This window comes from Schistocerca serialis, chromosome 2 (genome assembly GCF_023864345.2).
Source record: "Schistocerca serialis cubense isolate TAMUIC-IGC-003099 chromosome 2, iqSchSeri2.2, whole genome shotgun sequence".
In the NCBI taxonomy this organism is placed as follows: domain Eukaryota; kingdom Metazoa; phylum Arthropoda; class Insecta; order Orthoptera; family Acrididae; genus Schistocerca; species Schistocerca serialis.
Window position 1 is genome coordinate 1,043,498,816 of NC_064639.1, and position 20,750 is coordinate 1,043,519,565.

Genomic DNA, 20,750 nt, shown 5'->3' on the forward strand with positions numbered 1-20,750 from the left:
CATGGTCTACAGGCTTCAGATTGCTGCCCTAGGCTGCAGTGGCAATGGGGTACCTGAGATGAATGCATTGAAACTTCTGGAGCCTGTAGTGTCACCTGGAGTCCTTAATGCCACAGCACCCAGATTCACGGGATGCATCTAGTCGACACATATTTGACAACTATTGGCAAACATTGGTAGGGTTGCAAATCTCTGGGCAGAAGTCGAAAATGGGTATCGACTTGACGGCTGCCCCTACTTTTTAAAAACAAGTTTGAGGTATTGCTCATTGCTGAAAATACATCTGAGACAGCATGGGACACCTCACCTGGAACGGAGGCCGATTGTTCTGAATGATGTGAACAAGAATGGGAGGGGATGCTTGTCATTGGGAGCTCCAGTGGTGGGTGGGTGATGGTTTCCCTTACAGAAATAGTGGGCATGCTTGGAAGGGAGGCCAGTATTCACTCTATTTGCTTGCCGGAGGTCGTGTTTGAGATGTGGAGGAGGCTCTGCCGGCAGCAGTTGAGTGCACAGGATGCACCTGGCTGCATATTGTGGCTTGAATAATGTGTGCTGCCTAGGTTCAGGAGCCATTCTCACTTCCTACAAGTGGCTGGCTGATGGGGTGAAGACAGCTAGCCTTTGCTCATGGGGTGGAAGCAGAGCTAGAATTTTGCCACATTGTTCTCGGAACCGATTACAGTCCTCTGTTTTGGAGCTGAGTGGAGACTGAAATCAGGGGTCAGACAATTCTATGATCATCTTGGATGCAGACCTCCACTATTTGGTGGAAAATTTTAGAAACCCCTTAAGAGATAAGCATGCTTTATAGGTAGGTAGCGAGAACTAGGATAGCGAAGTACATGTGACATGCACATTTGGGTTTTTTTAGGATAGAAAAACCCCTAAACATACCTAATAAGATGTATTGATTTCAGCCAGAGAAGAATAGTATCTCCATTAACTGAAGAAGTAAAGTTCATCATCACAGATTGGAGAAAGCTTGTTGTTGTAGTGTTAGTTAACTGCAGGAACACACATGGAAAGGTCCCAGAACTTGTCTCGTCTATAATCAGTAACAGTGCCCTCATAGTACTAGGAGCAGAAAGCTGAATGAAACCAGATATTAATGGCAATGAAGTTTTAAATTCCGATTGGATATATATTGGAAAAATAGGTTGAATGCCAGCAGTGGAGGCATGTTTATAGCCGAAAAAAATATGATAGTACTAGTGAGGTTAATACATATTCAAAATGGAAAATAATTTGGGTAAAGATAAGTGGTTGAAGATGGATCAAACATGGTCATTGGATGCTTTCATAGATCTTCTGCCTCAGGAGCAATAGTGATAGAACATTTGAGGGGAAACTTGGAGAATATTTTGTGTATAGACTGAGAGATTCAAGTGATTAGGGCAGTCTACAAGGACAGGGACTCATCTGAAATTGTTCTGAATGCTTTATCCAAAAATTTCCATCAGCAATTAATAAAGAGCTGACTCATGAAGGACATCTTTAATCTGGTGGTGACAAACAGACCTGAATTTTGGAATCAGTTAGGTTAGAAAAGGAAATCTGTGATCATTAGTCTGCTACAGTGTCAGTGAATATGAGTGTGAATAGGATACAAAGAAAGGTAGGAAGATCCTACTGCTTAGCAAGAGTGACAAGAAACAGATTTCAGATTACCTGGGTGATCAACATTAAAATTTTATTCAACAGCTGTGTTAGAAAGCTGCTACAAAAGTAACGAGAGTTCACTGCAAATTTAAAAGCAGCCAAAGCCTCACAGACAAACAAAAGCTGAATGAAGCCAAAATTAGCTAAGGAGAGCCAAACCAACTGGACAGGAAACCCTGAGAAGACTTGGTTTTAGGTTAAATCAGTAAACGAATTGATGCCATCTGTCCAGACACTCTGTGATCGTAATGGCATTGAGATGGAGGATGGCACAGCAAAGGCCAAAATAGTAAATGTCTTTTGGGAAAGCAGTTCGCTGAGGAAGATTCCACTATAATTCTTCCTCTAATTGTTCCACGAATTTCAGGTTGACAAACGTCAGAAATGTGACCATGGGATAGCAAAATAATTGAAATCACTCAAAAGAGGAAATGCCACTAGACTTGATGGGATACCAATACGATTCTGCATAGAGTAAGTGCCACAACTTGCTCCTTTCCCAGCAGTGATGTACCGCAGGTCACTAGGGAAGGAAAGCATTCTTAATGGCTGAATAAAAGTGTGTGCTGTTACTGTTTTCAAGGAGGGTCATCAGACAGATGCACAAAACTATAAGTTTATATCTCTGATGTCAGTCTGTTGTAGAATTTTGTAACATTTTTTACACTCAAGTATTATGACTGTTCTGGAGAATAAAAATCTCCTCTATAGGAATAAACAAGGGTTCTGAAAAGAATGATCATGTGAAACCCTGCTCATTCTGTTCATCTTCAATACCCAGAAAGCAATAGGTACCAGCACTTAAGCCGATGTCATATTGCTTGATTTCCAGAAGGCATCATTCAACACAGTTCTACACTGCTGTCTAATGAATTAAATTCAAGCGTACAAGATATCAGACCAGTTGTGTGATTGGACTGTAGAGTTTCTAACAAACAGAGCATAGCGTGACATCCTCAATGGAGGGAAATCTTCAGACATAAAAGTGACTTTGGGCATATCCCAAAGGAGTGTCGAAGGATCAGGTTTTTTTCACAATGTATAAAAATGATGTAGTGGAGAACATTGTACATTCTGTGAGTCTTTTCACAAATTATGCTGTTGTATGCAGAAAAGTCATAACGCTATAAAATTGTAGCAAAATGCAGGAACACTGTAGAAGATTGATACTCGGCACAGGGAGTGGCAATTGACCCAGAACATAAGTGAATACACTGTTAGACAAAAAAGTGACACACCATGAAGGAATTATTTGCATGGGCCAGAAATTAGTAAGTGTGATCTACATATACAGAGAAACAAATGATTACAATTGCAGAAAATTTGGATGATTTATTCAAGAAAAAGAACGTCACAAATTGAGCAAATCAGTAACACAGTGAACCACCTGTAGCCCTTATGCAAGCAGTTATTCAGCTTGGCATTGATTTATAAGTTGTTGGACATCCTTCTGAGGGATATCGTGCCAAATTCTGTCCTACTGATGCACTGGATTGTCCAGATCTGAAACTGGTTGGAAGGCCCTGCTCAAAACATTACCAATTAGGGGATAGAAGTTCGGCACCCCTCTTGATGCTGTTGGAAAGTAGCAGGCTACGTGCTGGTACTGTGTTTCACCCTCTCCCTTCTTTTTATCCATAACTACAGCAGGTAGATTGTACATGCACTCATTACAGTTATCTACACAACACAGACACACTCAACACTTGATAATAGGTTGTGGAAAGACAATGATAAACCACCTCCACTTTGGCATAATTTAGAACAGCTATGCAGGATTTCTCCATCTCCACCTCTATACCCTTTCCCTAAGAGTGGGACAACTTTGACTTTAACTTGTAACTTGTGTTCATAACATCTCCATAGTGGCAATTTTTGGTTTGATGAACCGTTTCTTATAAGTCTGTTTACTAAATACCTACTACTTTTTCAAAATGCAGTTGAAATGCTTTTTGCAAAGTTTTTGTTAGTGGTTAAGGAGTCTTTCAATACTTTTCTTCAAAGTGGAGCTGTGGCAGCTAATAAATACATACTTTGACGTATAAAAATATTGATTGCAGATGAAAACAGTGAGTGTGGCTCTTGTGCTTTGCCTTAATGTGGGTGTCGATCCACCGGACGTAGTAAAGACACAACCATGTGCCCGTCTTGAATGCTGGATAGGTAAGTAATGATTGAGCTCAAATCTATTACATTCTGTTTTTACTGAATACAAGTTTCATGTATAATAATTAGTAAGTCACTGCTGAAAGAAAACTGTATGCTTGAATTAAACAGTGGAAAGTCCAGTTTGAAATATCAACAATATTGTGAATAGGAACCATTGCTACTCGTCATAAAGGTGACACATTGAGCTGCAGATGGAAAAAACTTTTGCGCTTTGAGCTTCTGGCCAAAGCCTTCTTCAGAAAGGAAAACATGCACATATTCACACAAAAAAGCACATCTCACACACACATGGCACCTATCGTTGGTTCATCTGGCCAGAATGCAACTGTGCCATGTTGAACTGAAGCAGCAATCTGGAGTGGGGTGGCAAGAGGAACTGATAGCAAGGTACAGATTAGGGGGGGGGGGACAGAAGTCAGCGCAACCTGGTAGTGTGTATAGGGGCTAGATGGTGACAGGATGAGGCTGTCAGGTGCAGTGTCAGCAGGCTATAGGGAGGGAGAGTGATGGGTGGGGGGAATGGATAAATGGAAGGAGAGGAGCAGAGAAGGGGAAAAGACCAGTGTGTTCATTGGCAGAGAGCATTGCCCAATGAGGATGAGAGGACTGAATAGGCAAGAGGTGATAGGACAGGGGGGGGAGGGGGGGCTGGAAAAGTTGGGTGGCTAGTGTAGGGGTAGTAGATTACCATCGGTTGAGGCCAGGATGATTTTGGGAGTGGAGAATGTTTTGTGATAAGTCCCACCTGCTTGGCTCAGAAAAGCTGACCCCCTGCAGGTCCGGGGTAAGAATAGGCCCGAGGTATTCCTGCCTGTCGTAAGAGGCGACTAAAAGGAGTTTCAACCGTTTCGGCCTTCTATGTGTTGGTCCCCCTTGGGGTTTGACCTCCATTTTTCAAAATTCTACAGAAGTACGAGCCTTTTGGGGAAGGACACCTTACATGGTGTACCACTGGTCCTAAGTGCACTAAGACCTTGGCACTCAGCATTGCACCGGCGTTGTCACCATACCCATTATTCCTCAAATTGGGCCTAAACGCCTGATGTGTTGTCCAAGTTACGCCCATAGTGCATCTCCATCTGCACCAGCGATCATGATGGACTTTCCATGGCACCAGAAATCCAGCACGGTAGCCAGCCCGTTGTGGTGGGGTCGTCATGTACCCTCTAGGTTGTAGCCCCCTGACAACACAGGGATCGTACTGCCGATACCTGAGCTGCACCCTCCCCACGTTGGCCAAGGAGTAGATGCCCGTCTCCTTGGGGCATCAGGACTCCCGGCAATGGTCATCCTGCCAGGTGGCCCTTGCTGCGGCTGGGTGGCGCCCGTGGGGAGAGCCCCTGGTCGGAGTGGGTGGTATCGGGGCGGACGTTTCGCACATGAAACGTCAACACGTATCAGGTCGCTCAGCGGCCGAGTCTTCCAAAAGAAAAGGTACCGTTTCTAGTTCTGGTTCTCCTGCCCTTTCCCCCTTGGCCACTCCATGGGAGGAGGGACAGGCCCGCCGGCTTGGGGCGAAGTACTTCCCCCGCTATTTGGTCTGTTCTCGAACAGATGGGGGGACGTTCGCCACCTCCAAGCCCATGTTCTTTGTTCAGCACATTGAGGACGTCTTCGGGGAAATCGAGGCTCTCAGCAAGATGCGATCAGGGTCCGTTCTTATCAAGACCACCTCTGCCACACAGTCGGCGGCACTCCAGGCGTGCGACCGCCTAGGGGACATCCCAGTCTCCATTGCCCCACATCTGGCACTAAATAGGACGCAGGGGGTTATTTTTCATCGTGACCTCCTGCTACAATCTGATGAGGAGCTCAGGGCCAACCTGGAGCGCCGCGGCGTGCATTTCGTCCGGCGAGTGCAGCGCGGCCCCAAAGACCGACGCATCGACACCGGGGCCTTTATCCTCGCCTTTGAGGGGGACGTTCTCCCGGAGAAGGTAAAGGTGATGTGCTACCGGTGCGACGTGCGACCTTACGTCCCGCCTCCTATGCGCTGTTTTAGGTGTTTGCGCTTTGGGCACATGTCGTCCCGGTGTGAGGCTGAGCCCCTTTGTGGCGACTGTGGACGTCCTCTTCGTGAGGAACATACTTGCACCCCACCACCTCGGTGCCCTAATTGTCCTGGCGTCCACTCGCCTAGGTCCCCAGACTGCCCCGCCTATCAGAAGGAGAAAAAGATACAAGAAATCAAAACTTTGGATCGGCTCTCTTATTCTGAGGCCAGGAAGAAGTTTGACCGCCTTCATCCCGTGTCACTGGCCACTTCGTTTGCCTCAGTTGTGTCCACTCCTTCCGCTGTATCCTCACCTCTATCCTGTCCCCCCTCCGCCTCCTCTGCCCATCAGGGGGCTCTGCCTCCGCCTCCCAAATCCCTCCCTTCCAACTCCTCCTCCCCCGCGGCCCCCACCCCCCCTGCCCCAGGGGCCACCCTTCCTCCTCCTCCTCCCCCCACGCCACCTGAGAAGCGATCCTCTTCTCAGGCGTCCATCGGGGAAACGTTCCGGACCCCAGCTTCCGAGGTCCGGCGTTCCAAAACGGACCCCGCGCGTGAGGACCTTCTTCGGGTCCAGCCCACCATCCCTGTGCCTCCTCGGCCTTCCAAGAAGGCCTCCAAGAAGAAGTCTCTATCCCCCTCTCCACCCCGGCGCGTTTCATCTGACGCTTCATCCGTGAGTCGCTGCTCCCGGCCGTCCTCAGTTTCGCCGGGACGCTCTGCTGCCAGGCGTTCCGCCGGCCTTTTGTCGGCAAATGCTGCGGCCCCTCCTACACAATCAGGGACAGCGGCCGCAGCTGGCGACGAGTCGATGGAACCGGATCCGCCTGCCGTCAGTTGTAGCGTTGTTGCCTCGCAACCTGGCCCTCCGCGGCCATCGAGGTGACCAGCTCTTCCCCGTCTCGTTCCCCCAACTTTTTGACTAGCAATGGCGTTGTTTCATTGGAACATAAGAGGTATTCGATCTAATCGGGAGGAATTACAACTGCTCCTCCGCCTGCACTGTCCGCTCGTCCTTGGTCTCCAGGAAACCAAGTTGCGCCCGACTGACCGTATTGCCTTTTCCCACTATACCTCGGAGCGGTATGACCTTGCCCCTGTGGACGGTATCCCAGCTCATGGTGGGGTCATGTTGCTCGTTCGGGACGATGTCTATTACCATCCCATCCCATTGACCACCCCACTCCAAGCAATAGCTATCCGCATTACTCTTTCTGCTTTTACTTTTTCAGTTTGTACCGTCTACACTCCACCGTCATCTGCTGTTAGTCGGGCTGACATGATGCACCTGATCGATCAGCTTCCCCCGCCGTTCTTATTGTTTGGCGACTTCAATGCCCATCATCCCCTTTGGGGCTCTCCTGCATCCTGTCAAAGAGGCTCACTCTTGGCGGATGTCTTCAACCATCTCAATCTTGTCTGCCTCAATACCGGCGCCCCGACTTTCCCCTCGGACTCTACTCATACCTACTCCCACTTGGACCTCTCGATCTGTTCTACCACTCTTGCCCGTCGGTTCGAGTGGTATGTCCTTTCTGACACCTATTCGAGCGACCACTTCCCCTGTGTCGTTCGTCTCCTGCACCACACCCCATCCCCACGTCCTTCGCGCTGGAACATACTGAAAGCTGACTGGGGACTTTACTCCTCCCTGGCGACCTTTCCGGACCACGATTTTCCCAGTTGTGACAGTCAGGTCGAATACCTCACGGCTGTTATTATCCATGCTGCCGAACGTTCCATACCTCGTACTACTTCTTCTTCACGTCGCGTTTCCGTCCCCTGGTGGAACGAGGCTTGTAGGGACGCTATCCGTGCTCGACGACTTGCTTTACGCACCTTTCGCCGCCATCCTACGTTGGCGAATTGTATTGAATACAAACGACTCCGAGCGCAATGCCGTAGAGTCATCAAAGACAGCAAAAAAGCTTGCTGGGCCTCTTTCACGAGCTCCTTTACCAGCTATACTCCCTCTTCCGTTGTTTGGGGTAGCCTGCGCCGGCTGTCGGGCATTAAGGCCCACTCCTCAGTACCTGGCCTGACCTCAGGTAATGAGGTCCTTGTTGATCCTGTGGCTGTCTCCAACGCCTTTGGCTGCTTTTTCGCGGAGGTTTCAAGCTCCGCCCATTACCATCCTGCCTTCCTTCCCAGGAAAGAGGCAGACGAGGCTCGGCGACCTTCCTTCCACTCGCTGAATCTGGAAACTTACAATGCCCCCTTTACTATGCGGGAACTCGAACGTGCGCTTGCACTGTCCCGGTCCTCTGCTCCGGGGCCAGATGCCATTCACGTTCAGATGCTGGCACACCTTTCTCCGGTGGGCAAAAGCTTCCTTCTTCGTACCTACAATTGCGTCTGGACCGAAGGTCAGGTCCCCATGCGTTGGCGTGACGCCGTTGTTGTTCCTATACCCAAACCCGGGAAGGATAGACACCTTCCTTCTAGTTACCGCCCCATTTCTCTTACAAGCTGTGTCTGTAAGGTGATGGAGCGCATGGTTAATGCTCGGTTAGTTTGGATTCTTGAATCTCGACGACTACTTACTAATGTCCAATGCGGCTTTCGTCGCCGCCGCTCCGCTGTTGACCACCTTGTGACCTTGTCGACATTCATCATGGACAACTTTTTGCGAAGGCGCCAAACGGTAGCCGTGTTCTTCGACTTGGAGAAGGCTTATGATACCTGTTGGAGAGGAGGTATCCTCCGCACTATGCACATGTGGGGCCTACGCGGCCGTCTGCCCCTTTTTATTGATTCCTTTTTAACGGATCGAAAGTTTAGGGTACGTGTGGGTTCCGTATTGTCCGACGTCTTCCTCCAGGAGAACGGAGTGCCTCAGGGCTCCGTCTTGAGCGTAGCCCTTTTTGCCATCGCGATCAATCCAATTATGGATTGCATTCCACCTAATGTCTCAGGCTCTCTCTTTGTCGATGACTTCGCGATCTACTGCAGTGCCCAGAGAACATGCCTCCTGGAGCGCTGCCTCCAGCGTTGTCTAGACAGCCTCTACTCATGGAGCGTGGCAAATGGCTTCCGGTTCTCTGAAGAGAAGACGGTTTGTATCAACTTTTGGCGATATAAAGCGTTCCTTCCGCCATCCTTACATCTCGGTCCCATTGTTCTCCCATTCGTGGACACAACTAAGTTTCTAGGGCTCACGTTGGACCGGAAACTGTGTTGGTCTCCACATGTCTCTTATTTGGCGGCCCGTTGTACACGTTCCCTTAATGTCCTCAGAGTTCTTAGCGGTTCATCTTGGGGAGCGGATCGCACTGTCCTGCTTCGCTTGTATCGGTCCATAGTCCGATCGAAGCTGGATTATGGGAGCTTCGTCTACTCGTCCGCTCGGCCATCCCTCTTACGCCGGCTCAACTCCATCCACCATCGGGGGATACGTCTTGCGACCGGAGCCTTCTACACTAGTCCTGTCGAGAGTCTTTATGCTGAAGCTGCCGAGTTACCATTGACCTACCGGCGCGACATACTGCTGTGTCGGTATGCCTGCCGGCTGTTGTCTATGCCCGAACACCCCTCTTACAAGTCCTTCTTCGCCGATTCTCTCGACCGTCAGTACGGGTTGTATGTGTCTGCCCTGCTGCCCCCCGGAGTCCGCTTCCGTCGCCTGCTTCGACAATTGGATTTTGCCCTCCCTACCACCTTCAGAGAGGGTGTGAGCCCGACACCACCTTGGCTCCAGGCTCCGGTTCGTATTTATCTCGACCTCAGCTCACTCCCGAAGGAGGGTACTCCGGCTGCAGTGTATTGCTCACGGTTTGTCGAACTTCGTGCTCGACTTGCTGGTCACACCTTTATTTACACCGATGGCTCCAAAACTGACGATGGTGTCGGCTGTGCCTTTGTCGTCGGGACCGCCACCTTTAAATACCGGCTCCTTGACCAATGTTCCAGCTTTACGGCCGAGCTTTTTGCTCTCCATCAGGCCATTCAGTATGCCCGCCGCCACCGCCATTCATCGTATGTACTCTGCACTGACTCACTCAGTGCTCTTCAGAGCCTTGGGGCTCCCTATCCGGTCCATCCCTTGATTCAACGAATACAGCAGTCCCTCCATTCTTTCGCTGATAATGGCGGTTCTGTCAGCTTTCTGTGGGTCCCCAGACATGTGGGAGTGCCTGGGAATGAGGCTGCGGATGCTGCAGCCAAGGCTGCAGTCCTCCAGCCTCGGCCAGCCTCCCATTGTGTCCCGTCATCTGACGTTTGTGGGGATGTATGTAAGAGGCTTGTGTCCTTGTGGTGGGATGCTTGGTCATCCCTCCAAGGAAACAAGCTCCAGGCAGTCAAACCGCTCCCAACTGCTTGGACAACTTCCTCCCGACCATCTCGGCGCGAGGAAGTCCTTCTGACCAGGTTGCGGATTGGGCATTGCCGGTTTAGCCACCGCTACCTGCTCTCTGGTGACCCAGCCCCGCAGTGCCCTTGTGGTCAGGCATTAACGGTGCGCCATGTTTTATTGTCGTGTCCCCGTTTTAGTCAATTTCGTGTTGTCCTGTCCCTGCCATCAACCTTACCGGATGTTTTAGCTGATGACGCTCGAGCAGCTGCTCGTCTTCTGCGTTTTATAACTTTAACTGGCTTGACCAAAGATATTTAACCTTTTTACTTATTTCATCTGCATCTTTGTCAGGTCCTTTTGATGTCCCCCCATCCCCTTGAGTTTTAGCAGGTTCCTTGTGCTCTAACACCAGTGACTGGGCGCTAATGACCTCAGCAGTTGAGCGCCCTTAAACCCTAACAAAAAAAAAAAAAAAAAAAAAAAAAAGGTCAGAAAAGCTGGTGGTGGAGGGGAGGATCCAGATGGTAGACAGATGGCTGGTAATCATACCAATATAAAAAAACTGGGCAATGTTTGCAATAAAGCTGGTATATGACATGGTTGCTTTCACAGGTGGCTGAGCCTCTGGTGGGGTAGGATAAACCTGTGATAAGACTGGAATAGGAAATGCTGGGTGGGTTGATTTGGCAGGTCTTATACTTGGGACTTCACAGGGATATGATCCCTGTGGCCAAGGTTTGGGGTTGGGAGTGGCATAGGGATGGACTATGATGATGCGGGGTTTGTGTGGGCAATGAACACCACTTTAGTATGGGTGGGAAGGATTTTGGGTAAGATGTCCCTCATTTTAGGACATTATAATAGATAGTCAAATCTCTGATGAAGGACATGGTTCAGTTGTTCCAGTCTAGGTTGGTACTGCTTGACAGTGGGGGTGCTTCTTTGGGAGGATTGTGGGTATGTGGGGATATGGAATGGGAAATCTGTTGGTGGACTATGTTTAGGGAGATACTGCCTGTGTGTGAAGGCCTACAAGAGACCTTCAGCATACAGAGCAATGGAGTTCGTGTCACTGCAGATATGCTTTCCCAGGGTGGCCAATCTGTACGGGAAGAATTTTTTGGTGTGGAAGGGATGGCAGCTGTTGAAACGCAGGTAATCTTGGTGGGTTTAATGTGGACAGAGATGTGGATGGCATCATCAGAGAGGAAGGTGGCATGCTGTGTTGTGGAGAATCTGGTGAAGGGGATGGGAGAGGAGAGGTGGTGTTGGGGTTGTGAAGGAATGAGGACAGGGTGTTTGGCCGAGTCCAGATCGTGAGGATATCACCAATGAACCTGAACCAGATCAGGGTTCAGTGTTGTGGGAGGCTAGGAACGTTTCTTCTAAATGGCCTAGAAGCAGGTTGACATACAAGGGTGCTATGCAAGTGGCCATGGCTGTACTGCAGATTTGTTGGGCTGTGCTGTTTCTTCTCCCACCTGTACCCTGCTATCCCTCCCTCTTCGCTGTTGCGCTCTGGATTGCTGTTTCCTTTCAACATGGCACAGTTACATTCTGGTTGGAGCAGCCAGAGGTAACAGTTATATGTGCGTGAGGGGTGCTTAGTTGTGTGTGTGTGTGTGTGTGTGTGTGTGTGTGTGTGTGTGTGTGTGTGTATTTTATATTACCCTTCTGAAGAAGGCTTTGAGTGAGAGCTCATGCAACAGTCTTTTCATTTTACTTATCTGCTACTGAGTGAGCAGCAATCTGTCCTATTCATAATATTTTTGTATGATTGAATTTTGTTTTTAACAAACCTTTGTAGAAATATTTGTTGAAAAGCAACACATAAAAGACAATGTTGTTGAACAATAAAAAGTGCACAATCAAGGTTTGTAGAGAGAGAGAGAGAGTGAGTGAGTGAGTGAGTGAGTGAGTGAGTGAGTGTGCGTGTGAGGGGGGGGGGGGGGGGGGAGAGGGAGGGGGAGAGAGAGAGAGAGAGAGAGAGAGAGAGAGATGTATGTATTTTGCATGTGTCTCACATTTTCAGTTTCAGATTATTGGCTGTATAGCAAATGAGTAAGCTGTAGGATTTGTAGTGTTGATAAATCAGGCACCGGTTATGGAAATAAACATATGCAGTGTAATGTGAACTAAATAATATATTATTCAAAAAAGAAAAGAAAAACTGTGTAGAATTTTTCACTAGATGATGGCTTGATATCTGATACAGCAATTGGGAGAGTAAGACTTTTAGGTATTATTAGCAGTTGTCACATAACTTTTGGGAGTACTTGCAATACGTCATTCCTCCAGCTATGATAATGTTACTTCAATGATTGAGCGGTGTTCTGAGTGTATTTGGCTGCAGTTCAGAGCAGTTCTGGGGCGAAAACATTGCTAGAAGACCACAGAGAATTAAATGTCACAGTACAAGTACTTTAAAACATATATATTATTATTATTATTATTATTATTAAGCATTACAATCCATGAAGGCTTTTTGCTGCAGAATGGACAATGTTGAACCACTTTGCTCTGTCTTTACAAGTAATTTGCCACTGTCTGTCATGTCCTAGTTTTCTGAGATCGTCTTGAATATTGTCCAAGTATCTCATGCGTGGGCGTCCAAGAGGTCGTCTTCCGGTGGGAATCTCTTCAGTCACTTTCTTGATGGTCCTGTTTGGTGGTGCTCTGATGACATGCCCTATCCATTTCAGTCTTTTGGCTTTAATTTTGGCCACTATATCGGAGTCTTTATATAATTTGTAAATTTCATTGTTATTTAGCAATCTCCATTCATCACTGATCCTATCTCTTATGGGTCCAAATATTTTTCTCAAAATTTTTCGTTCAAATACTCTTAATCTGTTTTCCTCTTTTTTTGTGAGAGTCCAGGTTTCAGATCCATAGGTGAGTACTGGTATAATCAATGATTTGTATACTTGTAGTTTGGTGTTCCTAGAAATTAACTTGCTTTTGAAAACTGTCAAGAGACTATAGTAGCATTTGTTAGCCTTCTGAATTCGTGATTCTATTTCAATTTTTATGGAGTTGTCAGAGGTTACTATTGTACCAAGGTAATTAAATTCATTTGTCTTTGTGAAAGCTGTGTTATTAATTTGCAGTACATTATTATTTGATGGATAGCGGGATAAGATAAAGTACATTGTTTTGTCTGTATTCAGCTGGAGGCCTGTGCCATTTGTGGCTTTAATTAATTGTGCTGTAAGAAGCTTCAAATCATTCTCACTGTCAGATAATAATGCAATGTCATCAGCGTATGCTACAATGTTAATTTTGCTTTCCAGTTGTGCTCCAATTTGTAGTAGCTTTACTTTTTGGATTATTCTATTGATTACTATGTTAAAAAGAACTGGTGAGAGTGAATCCCCTTGTTTGACTCCAGTTTTAACCTCAAAGTCTTCAGAAAGTTTGCTAGCTACTTTTATTTTGTATTTTGAGTTTAAAGTGCAAGATTTTATTAAATTTATCAATTTGTTAGGGATGCCAATCTGCCTCATGCACTTCCATAAATATTCCCTGTTGATACTGTCAAAAGCTTTTTTAAAATCAATGAAAAGCATATGTACATTTTGATTGAATTCATATTTCTTTTCACCCAACATCCTTAGGACATATATATTGTCAATAGTCGATCTGTTAGGTCTAAATCCACATTGGGCATCATCTAGGGAGTCTTCAACGTAAGGGCTTATCCTTGCTAACAGTATATTTGTCAGAATTTTATATGTTGTGTTTAGTAACGCAATTCCTCTGTAGTTTGAACAATTTGTTGGGTCCCCCTTCTTGTATATAGGGCACACAACTACTTCTTTCCAATCATGTGGGACCTGTTCCTGCTTCCAGATGTTGGTGATGATTTTGTGTAAGCAGTTTACAAAAGGAAATTTACTGAGCTTCCATATATCTGTGTCTATACCATCACTTCCAGGAGCTTTATGTCTCTTCAGCTTCTTGATGCTTTCTTTAATTTCTGCTAAGCTGGGCTCTTCGTCCGATGGGTCAGCAGTAAGATATTCATTGTCATCTTCCTGAGAGACGCTTATAGTTGGAGCATTTAGTAACTCATTAAAATATTCCTTCCATCTGTTAGCAATGTCACTTCTTTCTGTTAGCAAGGAGCCATCTGGGTCTGTTATGAACTGTCCATAATTTTTTATATTCCCACTTTTAAACATATTTATGCTCTTGAAAAATCCTCTGGAGTCTGTGGTACGGTCATTCTCAGCTCTTTTTAATTTGTAATTCATAAAATCCCTTTTCTTTTTCCTAATGAGTTTCCTGGCAAGTTTCTGTTTCTCTTCAAAAATAAGTTTGTTTTGTGTTATTGGTTTTTGTAGGAATTTTTCCCTTGCTAATTTTCTATCTTCGATAGCGTTCGAGCACTCGGCATCAAACCAGGGGTTCTTAGTTGTAGTAAAATGTCCCAAAACTGAGGTAGTTGCTCGTGTGATATTTTCTTTCAGAGCGTTCCAGGCTTGATTAGTATCATCATTGTTAATTTTACTTTCCACTTCAGGTTTGTGTGTTTCTAATTCTCTAATGTACTGGTTGAGAATGTTTGGGTTTTTCAGTTTCATTGTATTAAACCTAGGAACACCATTTAATTTAGACCATTTATGTCTTGAGAGTGAGATCTTGAACTTGGCTTTTACAAGAAAGTGATCCGAATCACAGTCTGCTCCCCTTTGACTTCTGATATCATGTATGCATTTATGATGTTGTTTTTCGATTAATACATGATCAATTTGATTTTTTGTGATGCCATCTCTTGAAGCCCATGTTTGTTTATGTATATCTTTATGTGCAAAATATGTACTTTTGATCAACATGTTTTTGGAAGTGGCAAAGCTAATAAGTTTTGTTCCGTTTTCATTACTCTGCTGATGTAGACTATGAGGTCCAATTGTAGGTTTATAATGATTTTCATGTCCTAACTTGGCATTGAAATCTCCTAGAATTATTTTAATTGAATTTTTCGAGAATGTATCATATACCTGTTCCAATTTGTTGTAAAATTCTTCTTTAATATTGTCCTCTTTATCCTCTGTTGGAGCATGGCAATTTATAACATTTAAAGTCTTATATTTGCATTGAATCGTAATGTGAGATATCCTTTCATTCACTGCCTCAAATTTCCTAATAAAAGGTAACAATTTGTTGTTTATTATAAATCCTGTCCCTAGTGCATGTATTTGTGTATCATTTCCCCCATACATTATTGTATACTTATTTTTGTTTATACTTCCATTACCCGTCCATCTGGTTTCTTGTACTGCAACTAAATCCATTTTATACCTTTCAAGTTCCTGTATGACATTTATCAGTGATCCTGATCTATAGAGACTTAATACATTCCATGTTCCCATATTCATAACCTTTAAATTTTGCAAGTTCGTCATCAAGTTTGGTGGCCCAGCATTCTTGTCATTCTGATTCGTAGCAATCCATTTTCTCCTACAGGATCCTGTGATAGGGTCGCTGGCCCTAAGCACAACCCCCAACCTGGAGGACCAGGGTCTTGATTTCGGGGATGCCTACCCCTAGAGCAGTTGCTTTCACTTCAGCTAACGAACTTGCTCTGCCCGGCCTGTTGGTCCGCGGGAGGTATTTGATTTCCCTCCTACCACCCATATCTGGGAGGCGTTCCCCGATCCGCCACCTGGGGACGCGCCCTCTAGGAGTTACAGGCTCTCCCGAGGGTTAAAACATATATAGCTGTGGCAAATTCATTGTTGCTATTTTGAATCTGATGACTACATCCAAAGCAGCACGCATTTGTCATCTGCTTAGGAAAAATAATTATGTATATATTTATGAATCACTTTAGGGGAACAGAAATTTATTACATAAAATCACTTTTGAGTGACGCAGATTAGAGTATGGCTGTCCCTTGTGAACACCGTAATTACACTACCACACAAACACTTGAGGTTACACTCATCTGGTATGAGACGCTCCCAGGGAGGGGGAGTCCACTGGGGTCTGAACCGCACAATAACCCTGGGTTCAGTGTGGGGCGGCAGTGGGGTGGGAGGACTGTTGTGGGGTTGTGAACCACTGAGGACTACGGCGGGATGAAGCCTCTCCGTTGTTTTTAGGTCCTGGTTTAATACACAATGGCTGTCCCTACAGAAGGGAAAAAATGCTTCTCATCAAAAAACACTTTTCTTTACCATATCTTTTGTTGTGGTTGGCAGGAGAGCCAACACCGTTTTACTAGAGGAGGCCGAAAGGCACACGTTTTAGCTCACGCAGGCTGGCATGAGGTCTGGAACAGGACAAGGAAATTAGAATTTAGAAAAACGGACGTAGCTGGTGGAATACTTAACTTTAATCCATTAATGATGAACGTCGCTCTTGACGGTACATGATTCACAATATCAATAGTAACTGAATATGGCGCCTTGTTAGGTCGTAGCAAATGACGTACCTGAAGGCTATGCTAAACTATCGTCTCAGCAAATGAGAACGTAAGAAGGCGGTGAACCATTGCTAGCAAAGTCGGCTGTACAACTGGGGCGAGTGCTAGGAAGTCTCTCTAGACCTGCCGTGTGGCGGCGCTCGGTCTGCAATCACTGATAGTGGCGACACGCGGGTCCGACGTATACTAACGGACCGTGGCCGATTTAAAGGCTACCACCTAGCAAGTGTGGTGTCTGGCGGTGACACCACATCTTTAACAAAAGTAAAGAACACTACAACACTGAGAAGTAGCTTATGATTCAATGAAGTGAAACATTCTGTATTGTATGCTACTTAGTTTTAGTTGCTATTGTTATTGCTGTTGTTATGAAAATCAACAAGATTGTTTACACACTTTAGGACAAACATAAATATTCTGAGGTAGAAAGTTCTGAGAAGTTGAAACAACCGTTGTGATAACCATGTTAAAAAAGTTACAGGATGAATCCAAATTCCACCGTCAAAATTTTGGATGTTTTCCAGGGATATTTCCTGAGTGATTTGTTACAATGGACCCATGGTTTTCAGTAGCTCGTTATAGAGTAGTTGCATTTTGTTTGATTTCTTACCCCCACTTATCTTTTTATCTCTTTTGAACCGAAAATTTCTGCACAACAGCCAAATGTCAACTTGTTTGGAAACAAACTTCTTTTATCCACTCGCAGAATTTGCTTTTGATAATAGTAATGCACACTCTTTTTCTCTTTGTCCTCAGCGTTCATGATTCAGTCTCAGGCTTGTTTGTTTTAAAAGTTCATTTGTATGCTAACAGTGTAACACAGAGCTGTGGATAGGTTTACTGATCGTGAGTTGTCCATTATACACCTTATGTCTGGATTCATTGAGTGCAATGGAAGGCCAGCTCAATAACGCTATGCATGGATGTACCCTATGCAGTGCACTAATTTTGTATATATCTGAAGTTTATTGAACTACTACTTTGTTTTGCATTCTTTGTTTTGGTGATTGTGTATTAGAGGCTTTTTCACCATTGTAAGATATTTTCACAGAAACAGAGGTAAAAGACAAAAAAACGTAATTGTACTATTACTTTGTAATGAGCCACTGAAGACAATGAGTCCCTTGTTCCAAAGTAATCAGGAAATACTCATGAATGCTCTGGAGTTAAGGTTCACCCTGTGGACATTAGCAAAGAATTCATTATGTGGATTCCAGATTATTAATGCCCTCAGTGGCTACAATAATTCCATGGAGACTCATGATATATGAGACCAACTTTGAATGTGACCACTACTAGATATGATTTAAAAAGAAGCATCCATCAGTGAGTAGCAAGAAAATTGATAGGAAGGAAACCCTGAAATATGGAATACATGGTTTATTATTCAACCAATAAGTCTCAAACGAATACAAAAACAGGTTGCACTGATCAGCAGCCATAACAACACTGATACAACAAGCAGCAGAACAAACATCAAGTATGAAAAAATGAATTGTGATGGGATGAAGTCTGTCAGGAAGCATTATAGAGAAAAACTGAAGCTTAGAATGGATGGAACTCAACTCATTGAGAGTACAAACAAAATCAGCATCCAAAAATATATGTGATAACTGAATAAACTTTGGCACTCATACGTAAAGAAAAAAGTGAAGTTTACAAATTCAGCGTATGTAGCTACCTCAAATGTCTAAACATTACTCAAATGTTACCCATTGACTTTGTTATTTATGGGCATAAGATAAGTCTCAATAGCAGTGGACAAAATTACCAACAATTAGCAAATTATTTCCATTGATTGCAACAGTTCCATAAAGAAGATAATTGATTCGGAACTACCTAATAAGGATGAAATCAGGAGAATAATAATTTGGATGAAGAACCATATGGCATTGGGTAAAGACTTCATAGTTACAGAGGTACTCAGGTATGTAAGAAAGTACTTCATTCGTAAGCTGGCTCAACTGTCTACTTTGACTGACAGCTTTCATTGCTATTTCATTCGTGGCATGAAGTACTGGACACCTGTCTCACACCTGGTTACAGTTCAGATTACAAAATCAGCTGGCTTCTTTTTAAGATGCTCTGAGCATTTATGAGAGATTTATTTTTGGATTTGAGTTTGGTTAACATTCAACCAGTGTGAGATCCATTTTGTTCACTGTCTGGTACTTAACCCTCAAGTACTTTATCTTCCAGATAGCTGTTGAGTTTTATACAACTTTAATTGGTGATGATCCAGTACCATATGATGCACCTTTGTGAATTACTTCTTTAAAATAAAATGGGACCTTAATTAAATTCAACTGCCAATTTCCTCACTGTTGAAAATGAGAAAGCAGCTTTGTCGTGAACCTTCAGAAACGTTCAGTTTCCATTGATGCTAAGTCATCCAAGGTTGGCTAGGTGTTTTATGTGAACAAAACACATACAACAGAAGTTCTTTCAAAAAGCTGTATGAGCAAAACTATTCTTCATATGAAGTTGGCATTTTATACATGGAAAATCTCTAGTGACTATTGTGGGTAGATTGTATCAAAGCATCTTCCACAACTCCAGTTACATAGATTTCTTATAGAACACTTTTTCAAGACAATAAGAGCTAATGGATCTATTTAACATTAATATAAAGGAAATTGAGGCAATAATAAAGTGTATGAAGTGTAAGAATTCATGTACTTATGATTGTATACTGCTCAAAAGAATTAGGGAAACGTGACTTTAGGTGTCTGCCACACTCTGCTGAGGAATAATTGAGGGCTGGATGTGTTACGAAGTTATACTTTTGCCTTTTACAAATTAAGTTCACTACAAAACATTATTACATCCTTGTTCACTTACATAACAAGTACTGAACTGTCCAACAAGTGTACAAAAACAAAGTGGAAACAATCTTTCACCCCTCATTCTTGATGATTTTCATTGGACTCTGAGAGCTTCAATAACATGTATGCCTTCCTTGGGCATTTATCAATGCCTGACTGCTTCCTGGCATGCTCAGTGCAAGTCTACAGAGGCCACCCTGTGTTATCCATTTCCATTCTTCAATGAGTGCCTTGAGAGTTTTTGAAGAGTCTGTGGTGGAATAGGACAACCATGAACATGTCTCTGTCAAGCATGTCCCACACGTGCTTGATGAGGTTTATATCAGAACTTACTGCTGGCCTGCCATTACTTCAATATCCAGATTTTGCAAGACATCACTGGCGATGTGTGTAACATGGGCCCTGGCATTATTGTGGATGAGAAGAAATTCAGGGCCACTACCATATGCAACAGCCACAACATTTTCCAGCAGGATATGTTCAATGTACTGCCTGACAGTAAGGCGATTATGGGCAACAACAAGATCAGTATGGCTGCCAACACTGATGCCTCCTCTCACCATCACACAACCTTGGCTGAATCTGGCAATTTCCTGGACACCGTTTGACATGTAACACTCGACAAGGTGTCTTCACACACGTACATGGCCATCACTTTGCATCAGAGGAAATCTGGAATGTCTGTGAATAACACGTTTCACCAGTGACAAAGTTGCCACTTGATGTGTGAATGACAGAACTGAATGCAAATTGCAGGTTGTTGCCATGTCAAGTGAGGCACTCAGACATGATTTATGGGTCATAAGGTCCTTTCTCATAACCTGTTCTGTACAGTCTGGTTGGACGCAGCAGCTCCAGTGGCCTTTCAGAGATCATCTTGCAGTGCTCTGATGGTAACTATACAGTGCTGCAATGCACAGATGGCCAGATATGGGTCTTCACAAGTGGTTGTAATACATCCTTGACCTTATCCAACTCACCTTGTGTACTGACTTGTCTCCCTTAGCTTGCTAGCAACCTATGGATGACAGATGGAGAGATGCTGGCATCTGGAGCAACACAATGGATAGTCCATCCTTCGTGGATCAGACTGCCCTGCAACTTGCACTGCGTTAAGATGCCGCATTGCATGTGCTTGACTGAACACAGTGAGTACAAATGACAACTGTCTCCTGTGTACCTCATTAGAGAACAAAGGGACACCAGTACACAGTTCCTTTTGAGGTATCAATGATACTGTAATGCATAAAACAGTCAATAGATGGTGAATTACTTTATTTGTTGCATACATTGAAAGTGCACCTCTTTTGCTATGCAGTAAGACCACAGGTACTGTCTGTATCAAAATAGAGTTTACATACTGGATGTTGATACACT

At 44.6% G+C, this 20,750-nt stretch overlaps 1 protein-coding gene across 3 annotated transcripts in view; it reads left to right on the plus strand.

Moving 5' to 3' along the window:
* Window positions 1-20,750, plus strand: part of LOC126458470 (regulatory-associated protein of mTOR) — a 336,732-nt gene that overhangs the window by 15,860 nt on the left and 300,122 nt on the right. For all 3 annotated transcript variants that reach the window (XM_050095547.1, XM_050095548.1, XM_050095549.1), the window contains exon 2: window positions 3,723-3,825. In XM_050095547.1, the coding sequence (XP_049951504.1) occupies window positions 3,723-3,825 (103 nt within the window). The remainder of the gene's footprint in view (window positions 1-3,722; window positions 3,826-20,750) is intronic.